Genomic DNA, 23,519 nt, shown 5'->3' with positions numbered 1-23,519 from the left:
GAGTATTGTGTTGTACAAATAACTTTCATTGGTGTGAATCAACTGCACAATATTTCCAGGAACACATCCCTTGTGCAGATCAATGGCTGACTGTAATGAACTAATGATGAATTTATGTCAGAACTTATTTATTCTAATACTTTCAGTTCCTAGGAAAGGTAAAATGAGAGTTTTTAGGGCCATAAATGTTCATTTCAAGATAAAATATTAAATACACTATACCATTTGCAAATTGGCAATATTGTATTTGTATAATCCTGGTTGAAAGTAACAATAAACAGGAGTCAAAATACTAAAATCAAGTCTTATTTTCTTTATTCTAAACTACATGAGCAAGCTTTTCAATCACAGAACCTGAAAAGTAAAAGGAGACCAATCTTCTGAACACAAGTTGTTGATCATATGAGAATGATACATCTGAATGACTTAAAATACAAAATTTTCATTCTCATACATTTCAGATTCATGTTCACTAGAAAATACAACTTTTCTGTCCTGGAATAAGAGACTCGTATTGAAAATCAATCATAATAAATTACATAGCTATTTGCATTAGAGGGTACTATACACAGATGTGACCGATCTTTGAATACACCAGTCAAAATATGACATTTGTTGCAACTTCAAACGATGGGCAGTGCAAGGCAGGTGCTGAAAGAGAGAACAAACCATAAAAAATATGAAGCCTATCTTTTGCACGTATAAGCTTCATGACAAATGGTACTCGAGATTTGATGTGAATTATAAATGTAATCCTTCAATGTAAAATTATTACAAAATTGCTCATTCCTCAAAATTTCCTCAACTTAGTTGACTAAGATGCATACCAAACAAATGGAAGTTGCCTGCTTTCTTTCTCTTCGAAATAAATTAATCCTGTCCCCCTCTCAAACTGCAGAGAAATATCACATGGTAGGCGACAGCCGTTGTTGATCTGAAACAAAGTGTACACAGACATCTTCACAGAACACGAACAACTTACCTTGTTATGGTCTTACCACAGCACTCACGATAGGACCTTCACTTGCCTACGACGACGATCTGGATCTTCTTCTTCTTGACTTCTTAGGAAGTGATATGGAGGAACTTATGGACCTGGAGCGATGCCGTTTCTTAGTCCTCTTAGGGGTTCTTGACCTGGATCGAGATCTAGATTGATAGCGATCTCTCTTGCGTAAATAGTCTCTGCTGCGACTTCTGCTTCTACTATATGTGTGAGAGCGTCTTCTGCTATTTCTACCATACCTACTGTCGTCACTCCCATCTCTATAGCTTCGTCTATGATCTTTTCCCAGAGACCTACTCCTGTGACGATACCCATATCGACTCTCATTACTCTTATCTCTATAACGCTTTTTGTCCCTAGATTTACTGCTTTTCCTAACACGAGACCTACTTCTTCGCCTATCTCTAGATCTATCCCTTGACCAATCCCTTGTTCCATTTTTTCCCCGTGACTTAGCTCTACCTTTGGATCTGGAACGATCCCGACTATAGTGTCTACGAGAACTCCTTTCCTCACTTGGACTCAGACTTATGTCTCTCTTTCTCTTATAGCTTTCCCTACTCTTGCTTCTACTCCTATATCTACTGTATTCTTCAGAACTTCTGCTTCGACTCCGACTTATCTCTTTACGTTTCTTCTTTTTTTTGTGTTCTCTCCTCTCCTCCCTTTCCCTACTTCCTGACCTACTCCTCCGCCTGCCTTCTTTTTTCTTTTTTTCCTTTTTTGATTTCCTCTTTTTCTTTTTCTTCCCTTCACTAGAATGAGAGTGATCACTCAAGGATGACTTAGAGTCTTCCTCGGAGTCTAAACTATGTACTGAATCATCCCCTTTTAAAGACCCACTTGGTGTGGCACTGTCTGGCTGTGTGGAATCTACTTCAGGATCTTGAGGTGGAACAAGTTTCACATTATCTGTGGAAAAATAGCATAGTTAGTATAATAATTAGGAAACTACATTATATAAAGTGTAAATTTGTATTAATGTCAAAGTAAAACTTCCGGAAAAGTAGAATGATAATTTGGTATGCATTTTTTCATAGCATGAGCAGTAAGCAATGTTCTAAGAGTACATTAATTCAAAATAATGTTTCTTCCTATAGGTCACTTGGCAGTATAGAGCACAGTGTTGACAACAATGTAGAGAAACCAAGTTGAGAGTAGACGATATTTCACCTGCAAGCTCTCTTGCTAATACTTAACCCTTAAACCACGCATATTGAGGGCCGGAAGCAAAAAATATTCAAATTATGTAAAAACTTGAAAATGTTAAACAAATTTCCAACTTATTGGCTTTGGCTTCATGAAACTTTCATCAAAATATTTTCAGAAATTGACCTTAGAAAAATTAAAAAAAAAAAATAACATTTTGTTGATAAGGAGAACAGTTCCTATTAACTGGAACTGGGGGATAATACAGTAATAAAGAGATGCAAGCACCAGTCCGATGCTCGAAGAAGAAGAATAGTAGTAAGAAGTGTCCACAAAGTGGATATGCCGCTGATGCCCTTATAGCATTGCTGAGTAATACATAATAACAGAAATAATAATGAGTAACTGTTATTATGCTCTATTTTGTTATACATACATATATCACATAAATACATTGTCCAATGTTAATATGTTACTTTCATCAATGTCCCAAAAATATTTTTTTTTATAATTTTTTTTTTAAATTTTAGTTTTTTGTTCTCCTTTGTTTATTATCTGATTTTGTTGTAACCTCTACATCCAGGAGAGTGCATACCCTTCCCTAACTATGTGAAGAGAGAATGAAATTGGTCAACAAATAAATCAGTCAAACACCAACGGTTATCCGTCTTGCAGTTATCAGTTTAGACTGCTACATTTTGCTGTAGAAGATATCAATTACTTTAACTAGTATCCATCGCACTCACCTGAACTTGGAGTTGGACTGGCATCTTCCTCAGTATCTTCTGGGTCCTGTGGCTGTTCCCCAAGTCTGTCCCCTTCCCCTTCCTTGCTAGCCTTTCTCTCCTTTGTGCCCTCTGCTTCTCCCTCCCCAGCATCATCCTCATCCTCCCCATCCTCATCTGAATCAGACTCATGAGTACCAAACTTCTTTTTCCGTTCATTCATTTCTTCTGCTTGCAAACGCAGAAGTATGTCCCTCTCTGTAGCTTGAAAATCTTCATGTTTACGTTTGATGGTCTGTCGTAATTCTTCATCACTGTCGGTGTCACCTCGGTCACTGCCACCTTCACCGCCCGAGCCCTCGCTATCACTCTCGCTGTCACTGTAGATGCCAAGCCCTGTAATACAATTCCTGGTTAAGGTATATTCATATGAAATATTAAATCACCCCTTCTATGTTTTTTTTTCTCTCTTGCCCACTGAATTACCATCTTTCTAAACCTAACATGAAATTAATTGTTTCAAAGTTAAAAACAAAATATTCATAGAATAGTTTCAATTACAATCATCACTTGAAGCATCAAGAATCATCAAATTAAAAGCAACATTTATAATGAAATAATAATACTCAGTGCAATGTTTGGATGTGAAAGCCCACTATTAAATTACATTTCTCTATAATAGTCTCATTAGAATTTTATGACAGTCTTCCCAATTCCCTCATGCATGTTTGGGATTTTTTTCTTTACTACACTGGTTTTGAATTAATTAAATCTAAGCAATACAGTATTAAAATAAGGCATGCAATACATACTGAACAAAATTATTTGATACAATTTCTACTCTCAATTGTTCATAACCAATTTTAGCACTGGCATAAACAAACATTACTTAAAACCTGTAAAAGGTTGCTTGGTAATAGGGCCCTCCCTCAGTCCTAAACATTTGCAGGATATGAAGCTAAATTCATAATAAAAAGTTTAACATTAATCTGACACTGACTACACTGGTTTCTTTCTACACCAGTAACCAACAACTACATGTTATGCTCAAACCTGTAGCCACAACTAATGTCATCAATTAACCCACTACTTTGCAACCATGTGATTCTTGAAGCTTCAATTTACACTGCTCACATAAAAATGCTGCCTTCTTCCAGATATTAGAAAAAGCCTTAATAAATAAAAACCATGTGGCAAACAAAAAAATAATACAGTATCATACTGGACCATTCTCAAGAGTACATCACATACATTTACTTTCAAATGGGTGAAGACAGCATTGACACATTCAAAAGTCTAAAAATCATCTGAGCCACTGCCACACCCACAGAACAATCACAGTTTAGCAGTGTACAAGCAATGTCCAAGACTCCTTAGGAAGTAAAGGAAAGAGAAAAATAAGACTTAAAAGCCACAATGTTACAAAACAGAAAAGGTTGGTTTCAACTTACCAATTCCGCCCGACAAAGAGGCTAGGGCCGAGCTCTTCTTGACCTGAACTGCCGGAGCTTTAGACAAACACAGGAAGTTTAGTGTTGCGGGAGACCCCGGCAGACCAGCCTTACCACACTAAGCAGAGACAAGCTCACCTCTATAAGGGAATTTACTGTTTATTCAGAGGGAAGAGGCCTCCACAACACTCACTACTTGATGTCCATTCCACAACTCAAGGGGTGGTCTTAATGGATCTTACTCACTTGCGTTCTTTTAACTTATCTCAACTTCTTTGAAGATGAAAACTGATGATACCAATCACAAAGTTGTCTATGGAGTTCAGTACATAGTTCACAAGTCACTATGATCTGGATACAAATAACCATGTAGACCTCTCACTGAAACCTCTTCCCTTGTTTTCTTTTTCATCGTAACTAAGTAAAATAACAATAAATAAAAAAGGAATAGACAGCAATTAATTTATATATCACTAATATTGAGACTAATGAAGAAACTAAGACTGACCATGGTAATAAATGCTTTCCACATTTGACAAAAATATTCACAAGTTTCATAATTAATGATTGGCTTTCAATGCTACGATTTATACATAAAACCTTGAGATTGTCATTCGAAGGAAGTTCAAAACTAAACAGCGGGTACAAGCTGACAGCTAGGCTGATTCTTTATTATATGGACAACGTAACATTTTCCTAACCAGAAACTTGGCTCGGGCAATGATATACCTTTCATACGGGCACGACTTAGCACCTCAGCACACACTTCTTCCATCATGCCTGTCGTCACATCCAAAAGAATTTCCGTCATCCAGCGTCTCAGCTTCAGCATCTAGGAAAGTGGTACAATAAGGTGCATGCAAGACTTTTACATTATCAAATAAAACTCCAACCAGCTACATTCAATGACAAACAGATCTTACTGTGACAGTAAACCCACATCATGATACTTATAATTAAAAATTATCTAAAATTATTTACATTTTCAAGATGGATAACCAAATCATTTAATTCAAACTCCTCATATAATCTAAATCCTTAAAAAGCCTCCTTAATTCTTCCAAATCTACCTTAATCATCTAAAATCTCCCTACATCTAGATATTCAACAGAACAGAATATGCAATAATTTTATGATACAAAACTACACTATCCTTCCCAGACTGAAATTTTCCCAAGATTATTTCCAACTCAAATTTTGTCATTAAACCCTCAAAGTTTCACTGTCCACTTTCACAAAACCACTGTCAAGAACTATCATGTAAAATAAAGTGTTCATATGATGATTAATTTTGTGACAATTTTTAAATGTCAATGTTCTTCCCCCTCCCACTATAGGTTCCGATTGTTTAATTGTCTCTCGGCGGTCATGCGAAGACACATTAATGTAGAGCCACACAACCTTCACCTCCAGTCCTCCCATCAAATGACTAGCACTAATTTGGGCTAACAAAGATCTTTATATCACCTCACCCAATAGAGTATAAGTACGATGAATATGTGTGTAAATTAGGTCTTTGAAAATATAATAAGCCATTACGAAACGCGTTCAGGCATCAGACCATCAATAAAAATGAATTTTGGAGATTTGATATTTCCATTGCCACCGACAGTGAAGAAAAATATAAGAAATAGAGAAAATTCGTGTTAGAATTATTAATCTTACCTTTCCGGTCACATTCAACATGTTTACAAGAAAGACTGCTACCAAAATATAATATAATATAATATATAATATAATATATATATTATATTATATATAATATATAATATATAATATATAATATATAATATAATATAATATATAAATAATCTCCCGCAACCCAGACATCACTGGGCAAATACAAAATGTTCTTCCAGACATTCTCGTTGTCGAGCCACCGGACTGCACTCTCCTGGGTGCCCCCATTGGCCCACGAGCAATCGAGGAGGTCCTGGTTGCAAAAATCACTGACCTAAAGAGAATGCAGGACAGGATTGACAAGATTGATGCCCATGATGCTCTCTTTCTTCTTACAAGATGCCTGTCTCTCCCTAAGTTGACCTACTTTCTGAGATGTTCTCCATCCTACAGCAGCCCTAAGTTAAATGTGTATGACACCCTTCTGAGGTCCATGCTGGTGAAAGTCCTGAACCTGCCATTGGACGACTCTCAGTGGGAGCAAGCAACCCTTCCTGTAAGACTCGGCGGCCTTGGTGTCCGCACAGCCTCCCAAATTGCTCTACCAGCCTTCCTTTCCTCCTCTCATGCATCACACGACCTCGTCAGAGATATTTTACCTGCAACCCTGAGGGATTCAGCAGGAATACACGATCCTGCTTTCACTGAATGTTCAAATCAGTGGGATGTTCTTGCAGCCCCAGCAACCATTATAGAGCCAACAAAACACCACAAACAGTCCGGCTGGGACCACCCTCTAGTGGAAAAAGTAGCTGATGCCATGCTCAGCGTCGCAACATCATACAAGGAGAAAGCCCGCCTCAGAGCAGTGCGTGCCCCCCATGCAGGAGACTTCCTCCTGGCAGTACCCATGTCAGCAATGGGCACGCGCCTAGATCCAGAATCCCTTCGTGTAGCAGTAGCCCTCCGCCTTGGTGCCCCAATTCACACTGAATACAAGTGTATTTGCAACAGGGTGGAAGCAGACCAATACGGACTGCATGGGTTGCATTGCGGAAGCACAAAGGGCTGGCATGCAAGACACAACGAGGTCAATGACATCATCAAGAGAAGCCTCGTCTCAGCTGGGTGCCCAGCGGAGAGAGAACCTCGCATCCTAGGGGTCCAAAACCCGGATTTCCCCGCACTTCGCCCTGATGGCATCACCATATACCCATGGAAGGAGGGTAGACAGTTGGTGTGGGACTACACATGTGTATCCACCCTGGCTGACACCTATGTACACTTCGGAGCTGATCAAGCAGGTGGGGCGGCCAACCACAGGGAAACAGCAAAATCACTCAAGTACAGGCGACTGGAAGGTCAATACCTCTTTGTTCCCATAGCGTCTGAGACGCATGGCCCCTGGGGCAAGAGTGCCTTGGGATTTCTCAAGGAATTGGGTTCCAGGCTCATTGACGTCACCAGAGACCCAAGGGCTTCCAGTTTTTTATTTCAGCGTCTCAGTGTGGCGATCCAGAGGGGAAATGCTTGCTGCGTCCTCGGTTCCTGTCCAGAAGCGGAGGAGCTTCAAGAGATCCATAACCTTTAGGCATTTGTCTTGTATGTTTTGTAACCTTTAAATACACAATAAAGGAAAAAAAAAAAAATATAATATATATATATATATATATATATATATATATATATATATATATATATATATATATATATATATATATATATATATATATATATATATTATATATATATATATATATATATATATATATATATATATATATATATATATATATATATATATATATATATATATATATATATATATATGAAACATGTATGCAACAATACTATACAAACTAACCTGGCCTACCACTAGATAAGCTATGGTGACAGACTTATGAGCTAACAAGTCACTCACCATTTCCTGCATTCTCTCCTCCTCTGTCTTAACAGGTTCTGGTGATGGCACCCTTCTTGTGTGTTTATGTTCTTCCTCTTCCTCTTCCTTTCCTCCTTCCTCTTGTACTTCATCCTCCTCCCCCTCATCTTCTTCATCTACATCCTTTGTACCATCTTCATCTTGCATTTCCCCTTGCCCATCACGAGGTTCAAACCTTGAGCGACGTTTTCGTGGCATGCCCAATCCTGGTGTTGAGGTTTCAGGACTTGCAGACCGACTGTGATCAGATGCATCACTATCACTGTCCTACAACCAGATACAAAAATATATATCATTATTACTAATTCAAGTGAGAAAACAGCAACAAAATCAATAACCTCTATTACTATAAATTTAATGAAAACTACTAACTTGACAAAATCAATTAGATGACAGTAGGAGCCACCGAAACATTGCTAATTGATAATAGCCAAGGTTTTATTGAATCACATATTCCACACTTGTCACACTTGCTAATTAGGTAATTATTTGTGACGCATTGTTTACTTATTTGTTATACATCCCACAAACACACACACAATGTAAGAAAATTCCCTTTTGCAAACAGAATGGTAGACAGAACAAGTTAGGTGAGAAGGTGGTGGAGGCCAAAACCGTCAGTCGTTTCAAAGCATCATATGACAGTGCTGGGAAGACAAAACACCACGAGCATAGCTCTCATCCTGTAACTACACTTAGGTAATTACACACACACATTCATGTATCAACACGTCAAGCAGGCCGCAAGAATGAGGAAAGGGGATGGTCAGTACTGGATCTAGTATTCACCAGGAAAGAGGAGGAGGTATTTGACACCCAGTACCTTCCTCCCTTGGGAAAAAGAGTGATCACGTCCTCTTGGACATTAAATACGCTATGCGATATAATTTAGTAGAGAATAGGGACATTGAAACAGTTGTTAAACTCTATTTCAAGAGAGGTTGCTATGGGGAACTTAGAATTTTATTCATAGGTATAATTGGACTGACTTGTTGCTAGGCAAGGAAGTAAACGAGATGAATGCCAAATTTTGCGAAATATACGATGAAGGCATACAAACATTCATACCAAAACAGAGATGCAGACCTAGAAAGCAGGGTTGGTTCAAAAGAAATTGCAAAAGTGCCAGAGATCAAAAGACACAAGCATGGAATCATTATAGAAAGAGGTCAAACCCCCAAACATACCAGCGATACAAAGATGCAAGAAACAACTACACGTCAATAAGGAGAGAGGCAGAGAGGAACTTTAAGAACGGTATAGCAGATATATGTAAATCAGATCCAGGCCTTTTCTATAAATTCCTTAAAAGCAAGCTGCAGGTAAAGGATAATATTCGGAGGTTGAAAATGGGGGACAGATACAAGGAAAATGAAATGTGTGAAACATTAAACGAAAAGTTCCAAAGTGTGTTTGTACAAAACGAGATCTTCAGAGAACCAGACAATATGAATTCCAGAGAACAGCATAGAGCACATAGAGGTGTCTAGAGACGAAGTGAAACAAACACTCTTGGAGCTAAGTAAAAACAAAGCAGTTGGCCAAGATGGAGTTTCACCATGGGTTCTAAGAGAATGTGCACCTGAGCTCAGCATTCCACTTCAGCTGATTTTTCAGACATCCCTGTGTACAGGAGCCATAGCAGATGTGTGGAAAAAAGCTAACATAGTTCCAATCTACAGATAAACTTAGATGATTGTCATGCCCTTCAAGAAAACCTGGACAAAATTAGTATATGGAGCACCACTTGGCAAATGGAATTTAACGTGAATAAAGGCCATGTTATGGAATGTGGAATAGGAGAACATAGACCCCACACAACCTATAAATTATGTGAGAAATCTTTAAAAAATTCTGATAAAGATCTAGGGGTGGTTCTAGATAGAAAATTATCACCTGAGGACCACAAAGAACGTGCAAGGAGCCTATGCTACACTTTCTAATTTCAGAACTGCTTTTAAATACATGGATGGCAAAATACTAAAGAAATTGTTCACAACTTTTGTTAGACCAAAGCTAGAATATGCAGCGGTTGTATGGTGCCCATATCTTTCTTTTCCATTTCTGTGGATTTTCTGCATATATATATATATATATATATATATATATATATATATATATATATATATATATATATATATATATATATATATATATATATATATATATATATATATATACATATATATATATATACATATATATATATACATATATATATATATATATATACATATATATATACATATATATATACATATACATATATATATACATATATATATATATATACATATATATATATATACATATATATATATATATATATATATATACATATATATATATATATACATATATATATATATATACATATATATATATATATACATATATATATACATATACATATATATATATACATATATATATACATATATATATATACATATACATATATATATATATATATACATATATATATATATATATATATATATATATATATATATATATACATATATATATATATATACACATATATATATATATATACACACATATATATATATATATATATATATATATATATATATATATATATATATATATATATATATATATATATGCGCCTGCAGAGTTAATGATGACAAATATCGATAGGCAATAATTTTCGCTTAATCTTATTATTAAGTAAGTGAAAGAGTGAGTGAAAGAGTTTAACATTGGGTTGTGTGCTCACTGTGAAGGCTCGGCCTACCTTCTGGTGTAATTTGTGTAATTACCTAAGTGTAGTTACAGGATGAGAGCTACGCTCATGGTGTCCTGTCTTCCCAGCACTGTCATATAACCCTTTGAAACTACTGTCTTGGCCTCACCTGTGTGCCCCGCCAGGGCATGCCAGTGTTAATATTATCGGTGAATTTGTGTACTGTATATACTTTCAAGCTGGTATGCATGAATTATCATTATATGTAGTTGAAGTCCTGCTTTATGTCTACTGGAATTTGCATTGTTGCTTTAATAGACATTTCACCAAAGGCAGTACCTATAACACACAAGCTTTCCAGCATCACTAGCTACACATCCGATCTTTCTGAAGAAAAGTTTAATCTATAAAACAGAAATAAAAATCCAAAGTAGAACTTACAAATTTGCTTTTCCTTGGTATTCGTGGTTTGCCATCATTAGCAAGGTCTTCTTCAAGGATGCGTCTTGCTCTGGCTTCATCTTCTCTCTTTCGTTTCAACATCTCCTCCTTTTCAGACATCTGTCTGTCTTTTTCCAACTGAAACAATGTTAAAATTTATGCACTGCACAAAGGAAGAAAGTAGAACAAACAACTTTAGAGTACACTAAACTTTTAGCAGGGACCTCAGCTTCTTATATTTTTTGGCCATCATGGTTTCTTGAATTGCTAGGAATGTACACACCAATAGATAGTACCATTAGTCTAGTCTTTGGTAAAAATTAACACATTGAACAACATGGTAAAACACTAATCAGCGAGTAACTTTGTTAATATTATACAAAGAATTTCAAATTTTTATTTAAATTATATGGTATATATTACTTATGGCAATATATGCTAATTCTATTTATTGAATTAGTTGCATTCAGATTAATGCACAGAGCCAACTTCAGTGTTCCATCCAAAATAGAACAATGGTTAGCTACTATGAAAGACACTTATCCTCCCTCATTTCTGACAATATCATAATGATAAAATATATAAACTGTAGTCCCTACTCTGCATTTGAGGTTTTCTTTAAAGTGTAAGAATAAAGGCTGACTAATTTTAGGTGAACATTCGAAGAATACTTCCTTAAAATGGGTAAAGCACATACATATTCAAGTTATGCCACTTACTGAAATAATACCTCAAATAATAATTGTATAACAATAACACTCCCTTCAATATATAAATGGGAAGAATAAATTGAATATAGTTTGTCTCAGTTATTCTGTGCTTTAAAACATGGAGACGGTCATCTTCATTGTTTTGGACACCACAGAACCAAGATGGTTTAACCCTCTGGCTGAATCACCTATTCTTGGGTGACTCCCCACCTCTTATCATCAATGACTTTCCAAGACGGCATGCACTGGATCTCCAGGATCAAACTTCTCCTAAAAATCATTTGGTGTCCATACTAGGGGGTACTAAATTAAGTGCCTTAAAGCCTGCACCAACTGGTGCAATAAAACAAATCATTGATGATCAACTGGGATGCTAAGCCTCTTGCTGTGACATCAGTTGCAAGCTTAACATATAACTTTTCAAGTTGCAAGCAGACAACAGTATTTGCCGTCAAATAGCGAGTGAAAGCCATGCCCAAATATGACGTAACAATCTTTATTTTTTTCCTACACTTTTCTAAAAACTGGAGCGCATTAAGCATTGCATACCTTTCGTTGCTTCTCCCTCTCCATTTTCTCGAGGCCTTCACGGATCCAAGCAGGAAGTTTTTTCCTCTGGGCAGCATCCAATTGGAAATCTGCCTCTTTAGCAGCTGCTCGGTCCTGATCCAAAGTACCAACCTGGAACTCCCTCCCTCGCCTGTCCCTTCCATCATTCCCTATATAGTCACCTTGGGCAGACTCACCTCCCATCATAGGCCATCCATATTCACCCTATAATAAGAACATTTAATGTTAAAAGATATGATACCACAGCAGTCAAAAGTCACTCACTATTTGTGTGTTGAAGTTGATAAAGGCAATGAATAAATTACATGACAGAAAACTAAGATCAAACTTATGCTGTTTTAATGATTATGTAAATTATTAATACCACTCGAACCTTTATATTATTTACAAAGGAGGACAACTATATAAAAAAATATCAACCTCACATTTTAGACATGAAATATAGAAAATATACAAATAGAAGAACGTGAAAGATACTAAGAATCTGGGATGAGCTAGACGTTATGAGTGAGAAAAGTGCTAACTGCCCATCCACTTTCTCAAAGAGATAGACAATCCTAAATATGGAAGATGGTCATTAGTGTCATGACTGAAACTTCACTGCTAAACTACACTATAGCAATGGTCAGCTATTCTTAAAATAAAACAAACCCCATATTTAGAATTTTACACGTTTTAATATTATATGGATAAAGAAAAGGTACCAAATATTGGAAGTAGCAGCACTTATCACATTACCTGATAGCATAGAATGGAAGCAAATTATCCTAAAAAATAAATAAAAAAAAAAAAAAAAAAAAAAAAAAAATAAATACTCCTAGCCAAACCACTAATCCAAACTAACCATTTCTTGGTGCTACATGTTGGCCCATTTTCACAGAAACATGCATATGCATACTAGTCTACCAAAGATATTGAAAATGCACCAATTAACCTAATATACCCAAGAGTCTCATTAGAGAAAAAAGTCAAAAAATTAATATTACTGCATACATTTGTACATATGACTCCCAAGATGTAGATGTAATGGATTGTAAGGCCAGGTTGGAAGATCACCTTTAATGCATCATTGCTTCAAATGATTGCAATACATTTTGGAACCATCCAGTAGAACACTTAACCCTTCTGCCATAATAATCTTAATAAAATCCTGTTCCTCTGATTTCTGAATTTATTAATTAAAATTACTATTTTCATTGGTGCAAAAACAGATCAAAATGGGTATGAATAGCTAAACAAAATCTAAATCCCTTTTTAAGAATAAGTATATTACTTGTGAATGTAGTTATTACAGTAATCCTAATTGTTTTTTGGTCTGGGTTATGCATACATAACCCAGACCTGGTGTTATGTATCCATAACTTGGCTTGGGTGGCTTGCATTCTCACAAACAAGACAGTGGATGAATCTTTATGTGAAGCTATATATATAATGCTAATGATATAAAGAATCTATATTTAACCACACTTCATCTTCACTTAATGCATCCCACAACTTAAAAAAAAAAAAAAATTACAGTATTTAATGTTTCCAATTTTTATATTTTAACTCATCATTCCCCATTTCAATCAGTTTCTTGACCAATATGCTTCAGCTTTCTACATATTAGGCCTACACATCTAAAATTTAATCCAATTTTTAAATCACCAGCGATCATTTTCATCGCCGAGACGAGCAGAACGAACACCTAGAGTGCTGTGCTAGGACACGAAGCAGCAGCATCCAGGGTGCTCTTTCACAGCCATGCCCTGGGGTGGCTGAAAAGTCATTACCGACATATGGTATATCCTGCCTAACTTACGTCTTTTCCAGCTATACTGGCGAGCAACATCTTGGTTGCTAGATGCATTCTGAGAGTACGAGTCTACCGGCCAGCCCCAACCCCAGCCCATGCCAGGACTGAGTTGGTGCCCATTCTGCACTCCAGCCACCCCATGCCTCTCCTGCAAGAAATATTTTACATTATAAACAAACATTCGTGTAACATTTCACTTTCCACCTGTACAAGAATACTGTATCTTAATATAATTTATTACAAGACATTAGGGTAAATTAGAAACAACTAAAATGATTGACCACACCACTTGTTCAAATTTTTACACAGTTTTGCATATCAAATTTGGTGTGGTAATCTAAAGGGAGAGAATATTACATGGTTAGTAATGGCAGCCATGGTCACTTATCCATTAACTGGACAACTGACTACAAGAAGAGCCTTAAAAAGGATTGATAAGCAATGGGCTTGCTTTCCCAGAACCAGTACACCATTTTCCAGTATTGTACTGTAATTGAAAAAAAACAGCGTTGAATGTAATGAAACGTCATATTCTGGGTGAGACCCGGAGGCTCCCCAGAGCAGTCTAGCTTAGTGTCTCGTGTCTAGCTTACTCGGCTGATATGCTAATATCAGACTTTGGCATCAATCATGTGTATGGAGTTCTGTGGGCCTACCGGGGACCATGAGCCAGAACCTGGCCCCCCTCAGAGAGGCATGGGGAGCAATGGCCTATAGAAACCCCCATGTGGTTAGAAGCATTCTATGCCTGCCATCAACCTGGTCAGGCACCCAGAAAGGTAAGCATCCTAGAAAGGTAAGCATGGGCAGGTGCACCAAGGCACTGAAGGGTGGATAGCCGATGCAGGGGTCTGGGGCTCCCCTTTCCCTCTCCCGGGGAGAGGGTAGCTGCACAAACAGCAGCGCGGCGATGTATGACGTCATGCATGCTTGTTTGTTCGTTTCTTTTAGAGGAGTTCTATCCACTTGTTCAGGCTTTTGGTAGCAAAATTTTCACCTGAATAGGGGGTTTGTTCTGGGATGCTTACCTTTCTGGGTGCCTGACCAGGTTGAATGGCAGGCATAGAATGCTTCCAACCACATGGGGGTTTCTATAGGCCATTGCTCCCCATGCCTCTCTGAGGGGGGCCAGGTTCTGGCTCATGGTCCCCGGTAGGCCCACAGAACTCCATACACAAAGCCAGAGCTCAACCCCCGCAAACACAACTAGGTGAGTACACATGACTGATGCCAAAGTCTGACATTAGAATATCACCTAGTAAGCTAGTAAGCTCCGAGGAGCCGTAGGGGCTCCCCCAGAAAAAATAATAATTAATTTAAGCTGGAAGTAAAGCAACTAGCTACATACAATGTTCATCCGGCTTACATACCATTAGTCTCTTAGTAATCTTAACAATATTAAAATTATTTACAAATCTTAAAAGTTCCAAAATTACAAAATTGCTAATAAGTTGTGAACAAAATTGGAGACATACCATTTTGCTGTTCAGTGCAGTTGGCAGACGGTCCTTTATCATCTTCTATTTCCATGTCCATCTCTCCGCCACCTGTGGTAGAATCGTCTGCAGACACACTGGGTGTGTTGGCGATGGGAGGAGGAGGAGGTTGATGTTGAGGCTGCACAGGCTCCTGGGGAGCCGTCTCCTTCATTTGGATCCATTGTTTTGCTAGCGCAGCCCAGTCCACTGAAGATGCTGTTATTCAAATATTAATATTAATACTCTACTAAACAACAAAAATGTAAGATAATTTTACCATACTACCATATTTTACCTGATCAAACAGGATGCAACTTGTACGTCAGGCTGTGAGCAGCTACATCAGCCTGGTTGATTAGACCAGGTCAGAGACAGGGCCATAGGGGCATCGATTCTCAAAATCTTCAACAGGTAGGTAGGCTACCATATAAATATCCATACTATAACAATCCAAATTTGACCTGTACAGTATAATTCAACATTTTTATAGTGCACTACCATATTCATTTAAGTTTTAAAGTATGTCACTAAAACTTCATGAATTATTTAAACTACTGTTCTTGATTAGCATGTTTCCTACACAGTATTTTAAACCCATATTTTACTGTATTTAAAGCCCCAACACAACTTGGAAACACCATCAAGGGTTAGCTGATGCAGAAATTTCTCAAGGAAACTCATCATCTGAAACCTTTACATTTAACATATAGTGTTAAGTGAACGTAAACGACAGCCACTCAAATTGAAAATGAACCAAAGTATTTTATTTTAAATAAGCTTAATGCAGTTTTCCAAGACCCCATCTCTTTCTATTAATGTTGCATCCATCTACAAAAATAATTAAAAATGTGCCATATTAAGTTACCATTCATTTCCAATTAAGCCCTAACATTTCCTAAGCTCTCCAGGATGGCTGTACTGACCAAAATTTTGATCTCAATTTATTATTGTGTGATAGACAGTTTTCCAAGGTCTGTGAACTGATCCTGCTTCTTAAACAAATCTGTATGTCTCCTGCTTCACCAAATCTCCAACCACTTGTTCAGTGAAGCTGGCAAGTAAATCCTGTCTGGAAAGTGTGCATGACAATCATAGATTCATCAAAATGAGATTCACTGAGTCAAGATTGCACTGTACCTGCATTTTGTTATAAGTATTACCAGGTGCAAGTTGTTGTTAACGTCATTAATTGAAGTTAAGAACCACACACTCCTGCAAGCTTGACATTGAATGATAACCCAGGACAATCTTAACCCCCTTGACAAAATACTTCCATTAGTCACTTGCCAATGAGCAGCTGGTGTACAAACCAACTCTCTTGGTGACTTTAACCCACCCCCCCCTCTTCCTTTAAAGACCATTAAGCAACTACAATATCTCTCAAAGTTGTATAAGCCATCATGCCTACAGAAGGAAATAGTTTTGAATATTCATTATTTGAGAGTTCTCAATTTTGGGTGGTCTCTGGAACACATACCCTGTACTTTTTACATTTAAATTGCAATTTTTTTGTCCATAACCCTTGATACAATATGAGGGCCACCTGTACCAGCAGTCTAGTAATATTCCCAAAACCATATTTTGTGATTTCGTGAGTACAGTACATAGACGCTAAAAATATATGAAGCAAACTATAACAGTCCATACAGGAGGGAGGGAGGGATGGTGCAATTACCTTCCTCTGGCTTCATGTTCTGGTAGTGTTGAGGCTGCAGGGCCCACGAGGCCCACTGTGGCGCACCAGACCACATCCTTTTTATTCATCCACTGCAACCTGTCGAGCAAACATAATACAGTACTTGATAAACTATTATTATTATCAAAGAACATTTTAGATTTCATCTGATCAAATAGGTTAGGAGGACAACAGAGAATCTAAACCTGAATGTGCTAACTTGACTACAATTCCTACATACAAGTAGTACATATCCTCTCATATGGCCATAACTAAACAGCTTGGCAATAAAATTTTGTATGAATGACAATACAATACTTTAATTTGTCTAAGAGCTATGGTTCCCAACCTTTTAGGAAAACTCTATTTTCTAATACTCAAAGAGACCCCCCATGGGGATTGCAGCCCACCTGTTGGAAACCACTAGTCTAGAGTATTTTTTTACAAGAAAAATTCAGGTCAAAAAAAAATCTTTAAATGTTAGGAATTACTTCACTTAACAGAACCAATTTCCTTCCACCACACAAGTTGTCTGGTATTTAACCTAGTGCGTGCACAGTACTGTATAGAGTTTACATTAAATCACTCTTGGAATAAATAACTTCATCAAACATGCCTGGAATACCACCAAAACACTTTTTTGGTGGTATATGTATGTATACCAGTATGTATATGTAAGTTTTGTGATGTACACGTTTCCCTTGAGAGTGTGGGCTTAAATTAAATAATTGGCAGCGTGATTGAAAAATACACTTTGTAATGTGTGAAATAATACTAATCAGATGGAGTTGTTGATGAACCTGGCCAGTGTCTGCTGACCTCACATGGTTCAGTTGTTGGTCGACCTGGGCGGTGTAGACATACTACTGATCTTGCTTGTCACACATTACAAGTTTTTCCTGTGACATTTTGTGCCACAATATTGAAAAATGGCATACGCTGTGCACGATGAATGTGTACTTTACACTGCTGAAGTGGAAGACACAAATGAAGTGGAAGACGAAGATAAAGTGAAAGACGGAAATGTGGAAGGCAATATTAACGGACAATGTCTATGTTCTGGATGTTGCAAGGTGAGATTAGTCAGGGCGTGCAATGCTGTGTGCAATATGCTAAAACAATGGAGGCATAGACAATGTGGTACTGGAGTCTCTAGTGAAAATTTCTATCGTTTACGTTAATAAAAATTAGAGGAAACAAATTTCCTCTGGTGCTGTCCTGATTGCTCTACACTTACATTGTATGAAGATGACAACACATCCAGAGATAAATTTAGCAGGAGAAAAAGTAACAAGTACGAAGCATCCTTCATGGTAGACCTTCCGATAGAGCATGTCGTCGTTGTCCAGGACACGTCCATCCAAGACGAATTAATATCATCAACTCTGTCACGAGACGCCCCTCTTACCTGGGAGATAATTCCAACGAGGCGTGGGAAACCAAGACTACATAATAGTCACGGATATACGTATAGCTATATGCAAGGAAACGGATTTCGCGACTTACTGGTGGTGCAGTATTCGACAGAAGAGCAATCGTTTCTTTGCCACAGTCATCCAACATGGAGAAGGCTCACCACCCACTACGTCAATTTAAACTTTGCTACACTGTACCTCTTAATATGTGTTATGTACTCTCACAACCAATGTACCTTCTTGTATATAAATAAATAGATCTCAATTGTAAGGGATATGGTTTGCACCTTGTTTTTCTAATAATGGATGTCTTCTCTGATAAAGAGTTCAATCTCCGACCGTCCAAATGGTTCGGCACCATTCCTTCCCTCCCCCCGTGCCATCCCAAATTCCTAACGGGGTTAGAATAGCTTGAGCTACCTCATCTCTTTGTGTGTTTATTTTACCTCAATAAACTTATTTCAATGTCAATTTCAACCACCACCACCACCCCACCACCATCCAAAACCTCAACCACCATTCAAATTATGGTGTTGGTAATATCCAACACCGCATCATTATTATATATACACTGTATGGAACTGTACTACTTTTGTTAGATTATGAAGGGTTGGATTTGATGGAGTTTGTTTAACTTTAAAAGAGTAGCGATGATGAAACAATGGGCAGAGTTTCTTTCACCCTATGCCCCTGTTACCTAGCAGTAAAATAGGTACCTGGGTGTTAGTCAGCTGTCACGGGCTGCTTCCTGGGGGTGGAGGCCTGGTCGAGGACCGGGCCGCGGGGACACTAAAAAAAAAAAAAAAGCCTCGAAATCATCTCAAGATAACCTCAAGATGATACAGCCCATGCCCATGTTTCTCAGAGAACCTCACCACACAACTCCCACCTACACAAAACGTCAACAATAAAAAAAAAACTAAAATAACCATTGCTAAAATAAAAGTTTCTGGTCAATATAGTAATCATAAAGTTTGGCGACAATTTATAATTATCAATTAAGTTTAGCGCCAATAAAGCTCCTATTCATCTTGAAACATTTTATACACCTGCTAAGCAAGCAAGAAAACAATGATAATAGTTATAGTTGAGAAATATGGGTTGAACCTAAGTATTAGCGTTATTATAAGCCTTGTTTATGTTGCGGGGGAAGACAATGACAGCGACTTTACCTCAATCGAGACCAGATTACAATGTCTGCAGCAATTCTGGAGACACGACTTGTGGTAGTTGCCTAGGCCTAGAGGGCGGCTGTGAGTGCTGGAGCTCCTGGCCACAATATTACCCCCCAACACACACACACACACATACAGGGCTCAACCCTCGCACTGTGACAAGACTGGCGTGTCCGACCCGCGTCTCTCACTGGGCGGGAGCGTCCTGCCCCCAGCACCAACTCCCCACGCCTCCCACCTCACCACCACCGTCTCAACAACACCCAGTTGGCTTCTCTGTGAAGAGTGAGAAATAATGTCGTCTTGAGTTACCTCCAGCTCCACCTTCTCTCACGTTGGCGGCACAATGGCGACTACTGGAGAATCGTGTATAGATGACAAGACATCCAGAGGCGGACGCCCCGAGCGGCTTCAAACGACAAAAGAGCATCACCAGGCATACCTGGCTGTTTTACTTATAGACTTTACTCCTATTCACAACGCTGTACAAACTAACATTAAACTCTTCTTCGCCTTCGCACCCTGTTCGATTTGTTGAAAATGGCATTACTAAACGCTGGAAAATTGAAATGAATAAAGTGTTAACTTCTATTTAAAAAAATGATGCAAACACGCTTACTTTCTTAAAGTATATTCTGCCCTAAATCCTTCATTCAGTAAATTTACTCCACTACTAAAGTCGTCCAGCGGAGATCTGAGTGCAGGACGTCACTCTACCTCGGATTATATACAAACTATATAAATTCCGCGACGCCCTTTTGAGAGCCGGGAAGTGCAACTTGATAATAGCTGCAAGGCCAAATCGGATCCCTCTTCCCTCTAACAGGTGTTTGGTCTTGCTCTTTGTGTTAGGAGACCATATACCCTCAAGGTCACCTCCCACTCGGAGCTTGTAGTCTATCCTCCACTCCTTATTGCTCCCCTCCTTCCTCCACCTCTGAGCCTTCGCGGTCCCTTCAAGCATTACCCTCCTCCTCCTCCTCCTCCTCCTCCATCTTCATCCTCCCCTTGTGGTAGGAGGGAAGTATCCACCTTGGCTGACACCTATGTACACTTCAGTGCTCATCAAGCAGGTGGGGCGGCCAACCACAGGGAAATAGCAAAATCAGTCAAATACAGAGGATTGGAAGGTCAATACATCTTTGTTCCCATAGCGTTTGAGACGCATGGCCCCTGGGGCAAGAGTGCCTTGGGATTTTTCGAGGAATTGGGCTCCACGCTCATTGACGTTACCAGGGAACCAAGAGCTGCCAGTTTTTTTGTTTCAGCGCCTCAGTGTGGCGATCCAGAGGGGAAACGCCTGCTGCATCCTCGGTTCCCGTCCTGAACCGGAGGGGCTTCCAGAGATCCATAACCTTTAATTAAGCACTCTTTGTATCAACCAATGTTTATCTTTTAACCATTAAACATATAATAAAGCAAAAAAAATCAAAGTAAGGAGGTGGTAGGAGAAAAGCACACAGAAACTGTATTGGAGGGGACCTAAACATTCCCTCTAATGCGTTATGTGTGGTTTTCTCCGAGGCTAAGGGTCCCCTTCTTCCAGCCATAGGTGGTACTCTTTTTTTCATATATATATATATATATATATATATATATATATATATATATATATATATATATATATATATATATATATATATATATATATATATATTTAAAAACCTAGAAGGGGTACCACCTCTGGTGCAAGTGTAGGGACCCATAGCCTCGGAGAAGAAAATAAAGAGTACTCAGAGAAGACCTTGTGGATCCTCACTGAACACTTTGATATTTTCTTCTCCTACCACCCCTATTCTTTTGGTATGTGTGTATATTTATCTAACTTTATTTGAAAATGTCATTACACAAAAAGTTACAATATTGATTGCATGCAGGGTACAAGGCTGCTTGTTACACGTTGAACAGCTCCTCCAGCTCCTCAGATGGCGGGCAGGAACCATGGATGCAGTGAGCATTTCCTCTCTGGATTGCCACACTAAGGCGCTGAAAAAGAAAACTGGCAGCTCTAGGGTCTCTAGTTGTTTCGATTAGCTTAGACCCCCAACTCCTTCAAAAAGCTCCCAGCACTTTTACCCCAGGCACCAAGTGTCTCTGAGGCAATGGGGACAAAATTGTAGTGGTGCTCAAGGTCTCTGTATTTACGTGACTTGGCCGCTTCCCAGTGATTGGCAGCTCCTCCTGCTTGTGTAGCACTGAAGTCAACATAGGTATTGGCTAAAGTTGAAACGCAAGTGTAGTATATATATATATATATATATATATATATATATATATATATATATATATATATATATATATATATATATATATACATATATATATATATATATATATATATATATATATATATATATATATATATATATATATATATATATATATATATATATATATATATATATATATGATATATCTTGATGACCTACAGTGGAAACAAGCTTCTCTTCCCGTAAGACTTGGTGGCCTTGGAGATCGAACAGCAACACAAATAATTGTACCAGCCTTCCTGTCCTCCTCCTCGGCATCCGACAACCTTGTGAAGGAAATTCTACCTGCCTACTTAGGTCAGCTGGCAAGCGTACACGATCCCAATTTTACACGCTGTGCCACCGAGTGGGCCTCTCATGCAGACCAATCACTTCAACCACCACCATCAAAAGCCCACAAGCAATCCAGCTGGGATGACCCCATTGTAGACCAAGTTGCTGCAGAGTGCCTGGGTGCTGCAACAACACAACACGACATTGCTCGCCTCACAGCAGTAGCAGCCCCACATGCAGGGGATTTCCTGTTAGTATCCCCAATATCGGCAACTGGCACACGTCTCACACCACACGCCCTCCGAATTGCTGTGGCCCTCTGCCTTGCTGCCCCAATTCACACCAAAAATAGGTGTATTTACGGCGAGGTGGTGGCCGGTAGGTATGGTCACCATGGTCTAGATCAAGTATATTTATTGAGACAAGAAAATACATCTCAAAGGGATAGAGTAGCTAAGCTTATTTCTGCCCCGCCCCCCCCCCCCCCGCACATCATCACCGTATTGCCAGATATATTTGTATCCTTCTCATAATCTCATGTAAATTGAATCCTTCCAAGTAGACTTTCCTCTACCATAAGTGAAGGACGAATTTATATTTATTATTGCATAATTCTCAAGTGTGTCACTGCTGTCGACTATTACCATTCTCTTAACATTTTCTTCATCCTCTTGGATCATCTTGAGTCTTGTTTTTATTTGTTTCAAAGTTATCTGACATACAACATCGACAAGAGTTTTTTCGTGGCTCTCTTCGTTATCTCATCAACTGCCTCATTCAACAGTATTCCCACATGTGAAGAGATTCACATGAATTTTTATACCCAGTTTTTCTCTAATTTCTTAACATTCTCTCTACACTCCATCACAATATTCTGGTAAACTGGTCGTCTGCTATCGTCTGCTGTTATAGAGGAGCGTCTGCTAACGCTCTTCTGCTGTCAATAAAGAAGCAAGCATTTTTACCATATTGACTACTTCCTGTAATCCTGCTAATACACCTTGGAGTTCAGCCTGCGTTGAAGAGACATTGTCAGTTAAGCTGCGTCCAATAACAGTATCTACAGTGCCGATGTTAGTGGTCAGGTTATGTGCCTCTGTAACCCTTTCCACTA

The 23,519-nt window shown here is 38.3% G+C and overlaps 1 protein-coding gene across 1 annotated transcript; it reads right to left on the bottom strand.

The window, feature by feature from the left end:
- Positions 1-298: 298 nt before the first annotated feature.
- Positions 299-20,264, bottom strand: LOC123759449 (arginine/serine-rich protein PNISR). The gene is given in 13 exon segments (XM_069328973.1): positions 299-1,918; positions 2,902-3,276; positions 4,332-4,388; positions 5,061-5,163; positions 7,873-8,160; positions 11,045-11,182; positions 12,304-12,528; positions 13,446-13,462; positions 14,126-14,220; positions 14,222-14,267; positions 15,595-15,813; positions 17,273-17,371; positions 20,175-20,264. Coding segments are annotated over 12 exon segments (2,529 nt in total). The 5' UTR covers positions 17,349-17,371; positions 20,175-20,264; the 3' UTR covers positions 299-1,028.
- Between the last annotated feature and the right edge of the window lie 3,255 nt (positions 20,265-23,519).

The sequence above is a fragment of the Procambarus clarkii genome, chromosome 22, assembly GCF_040958095.1.
Source record: "Procambarus clarkii isolate CNS0578487 chromosome 22, FALCON_Pclarkii_2.0, whole genome shotgun sequence".
Taxonomy (NCBI): Eukaryota; Metazoa; Arthropoda; class Malacostraca; order Decapoda; family Cambaridae; genus Procambarus; species Procambarus clarkii.
The sequence above is the reverse complement of the archived record's forward strand: the minus strand, read 5'-3'. Positions and strand labels throughout refer to the sequence as shown.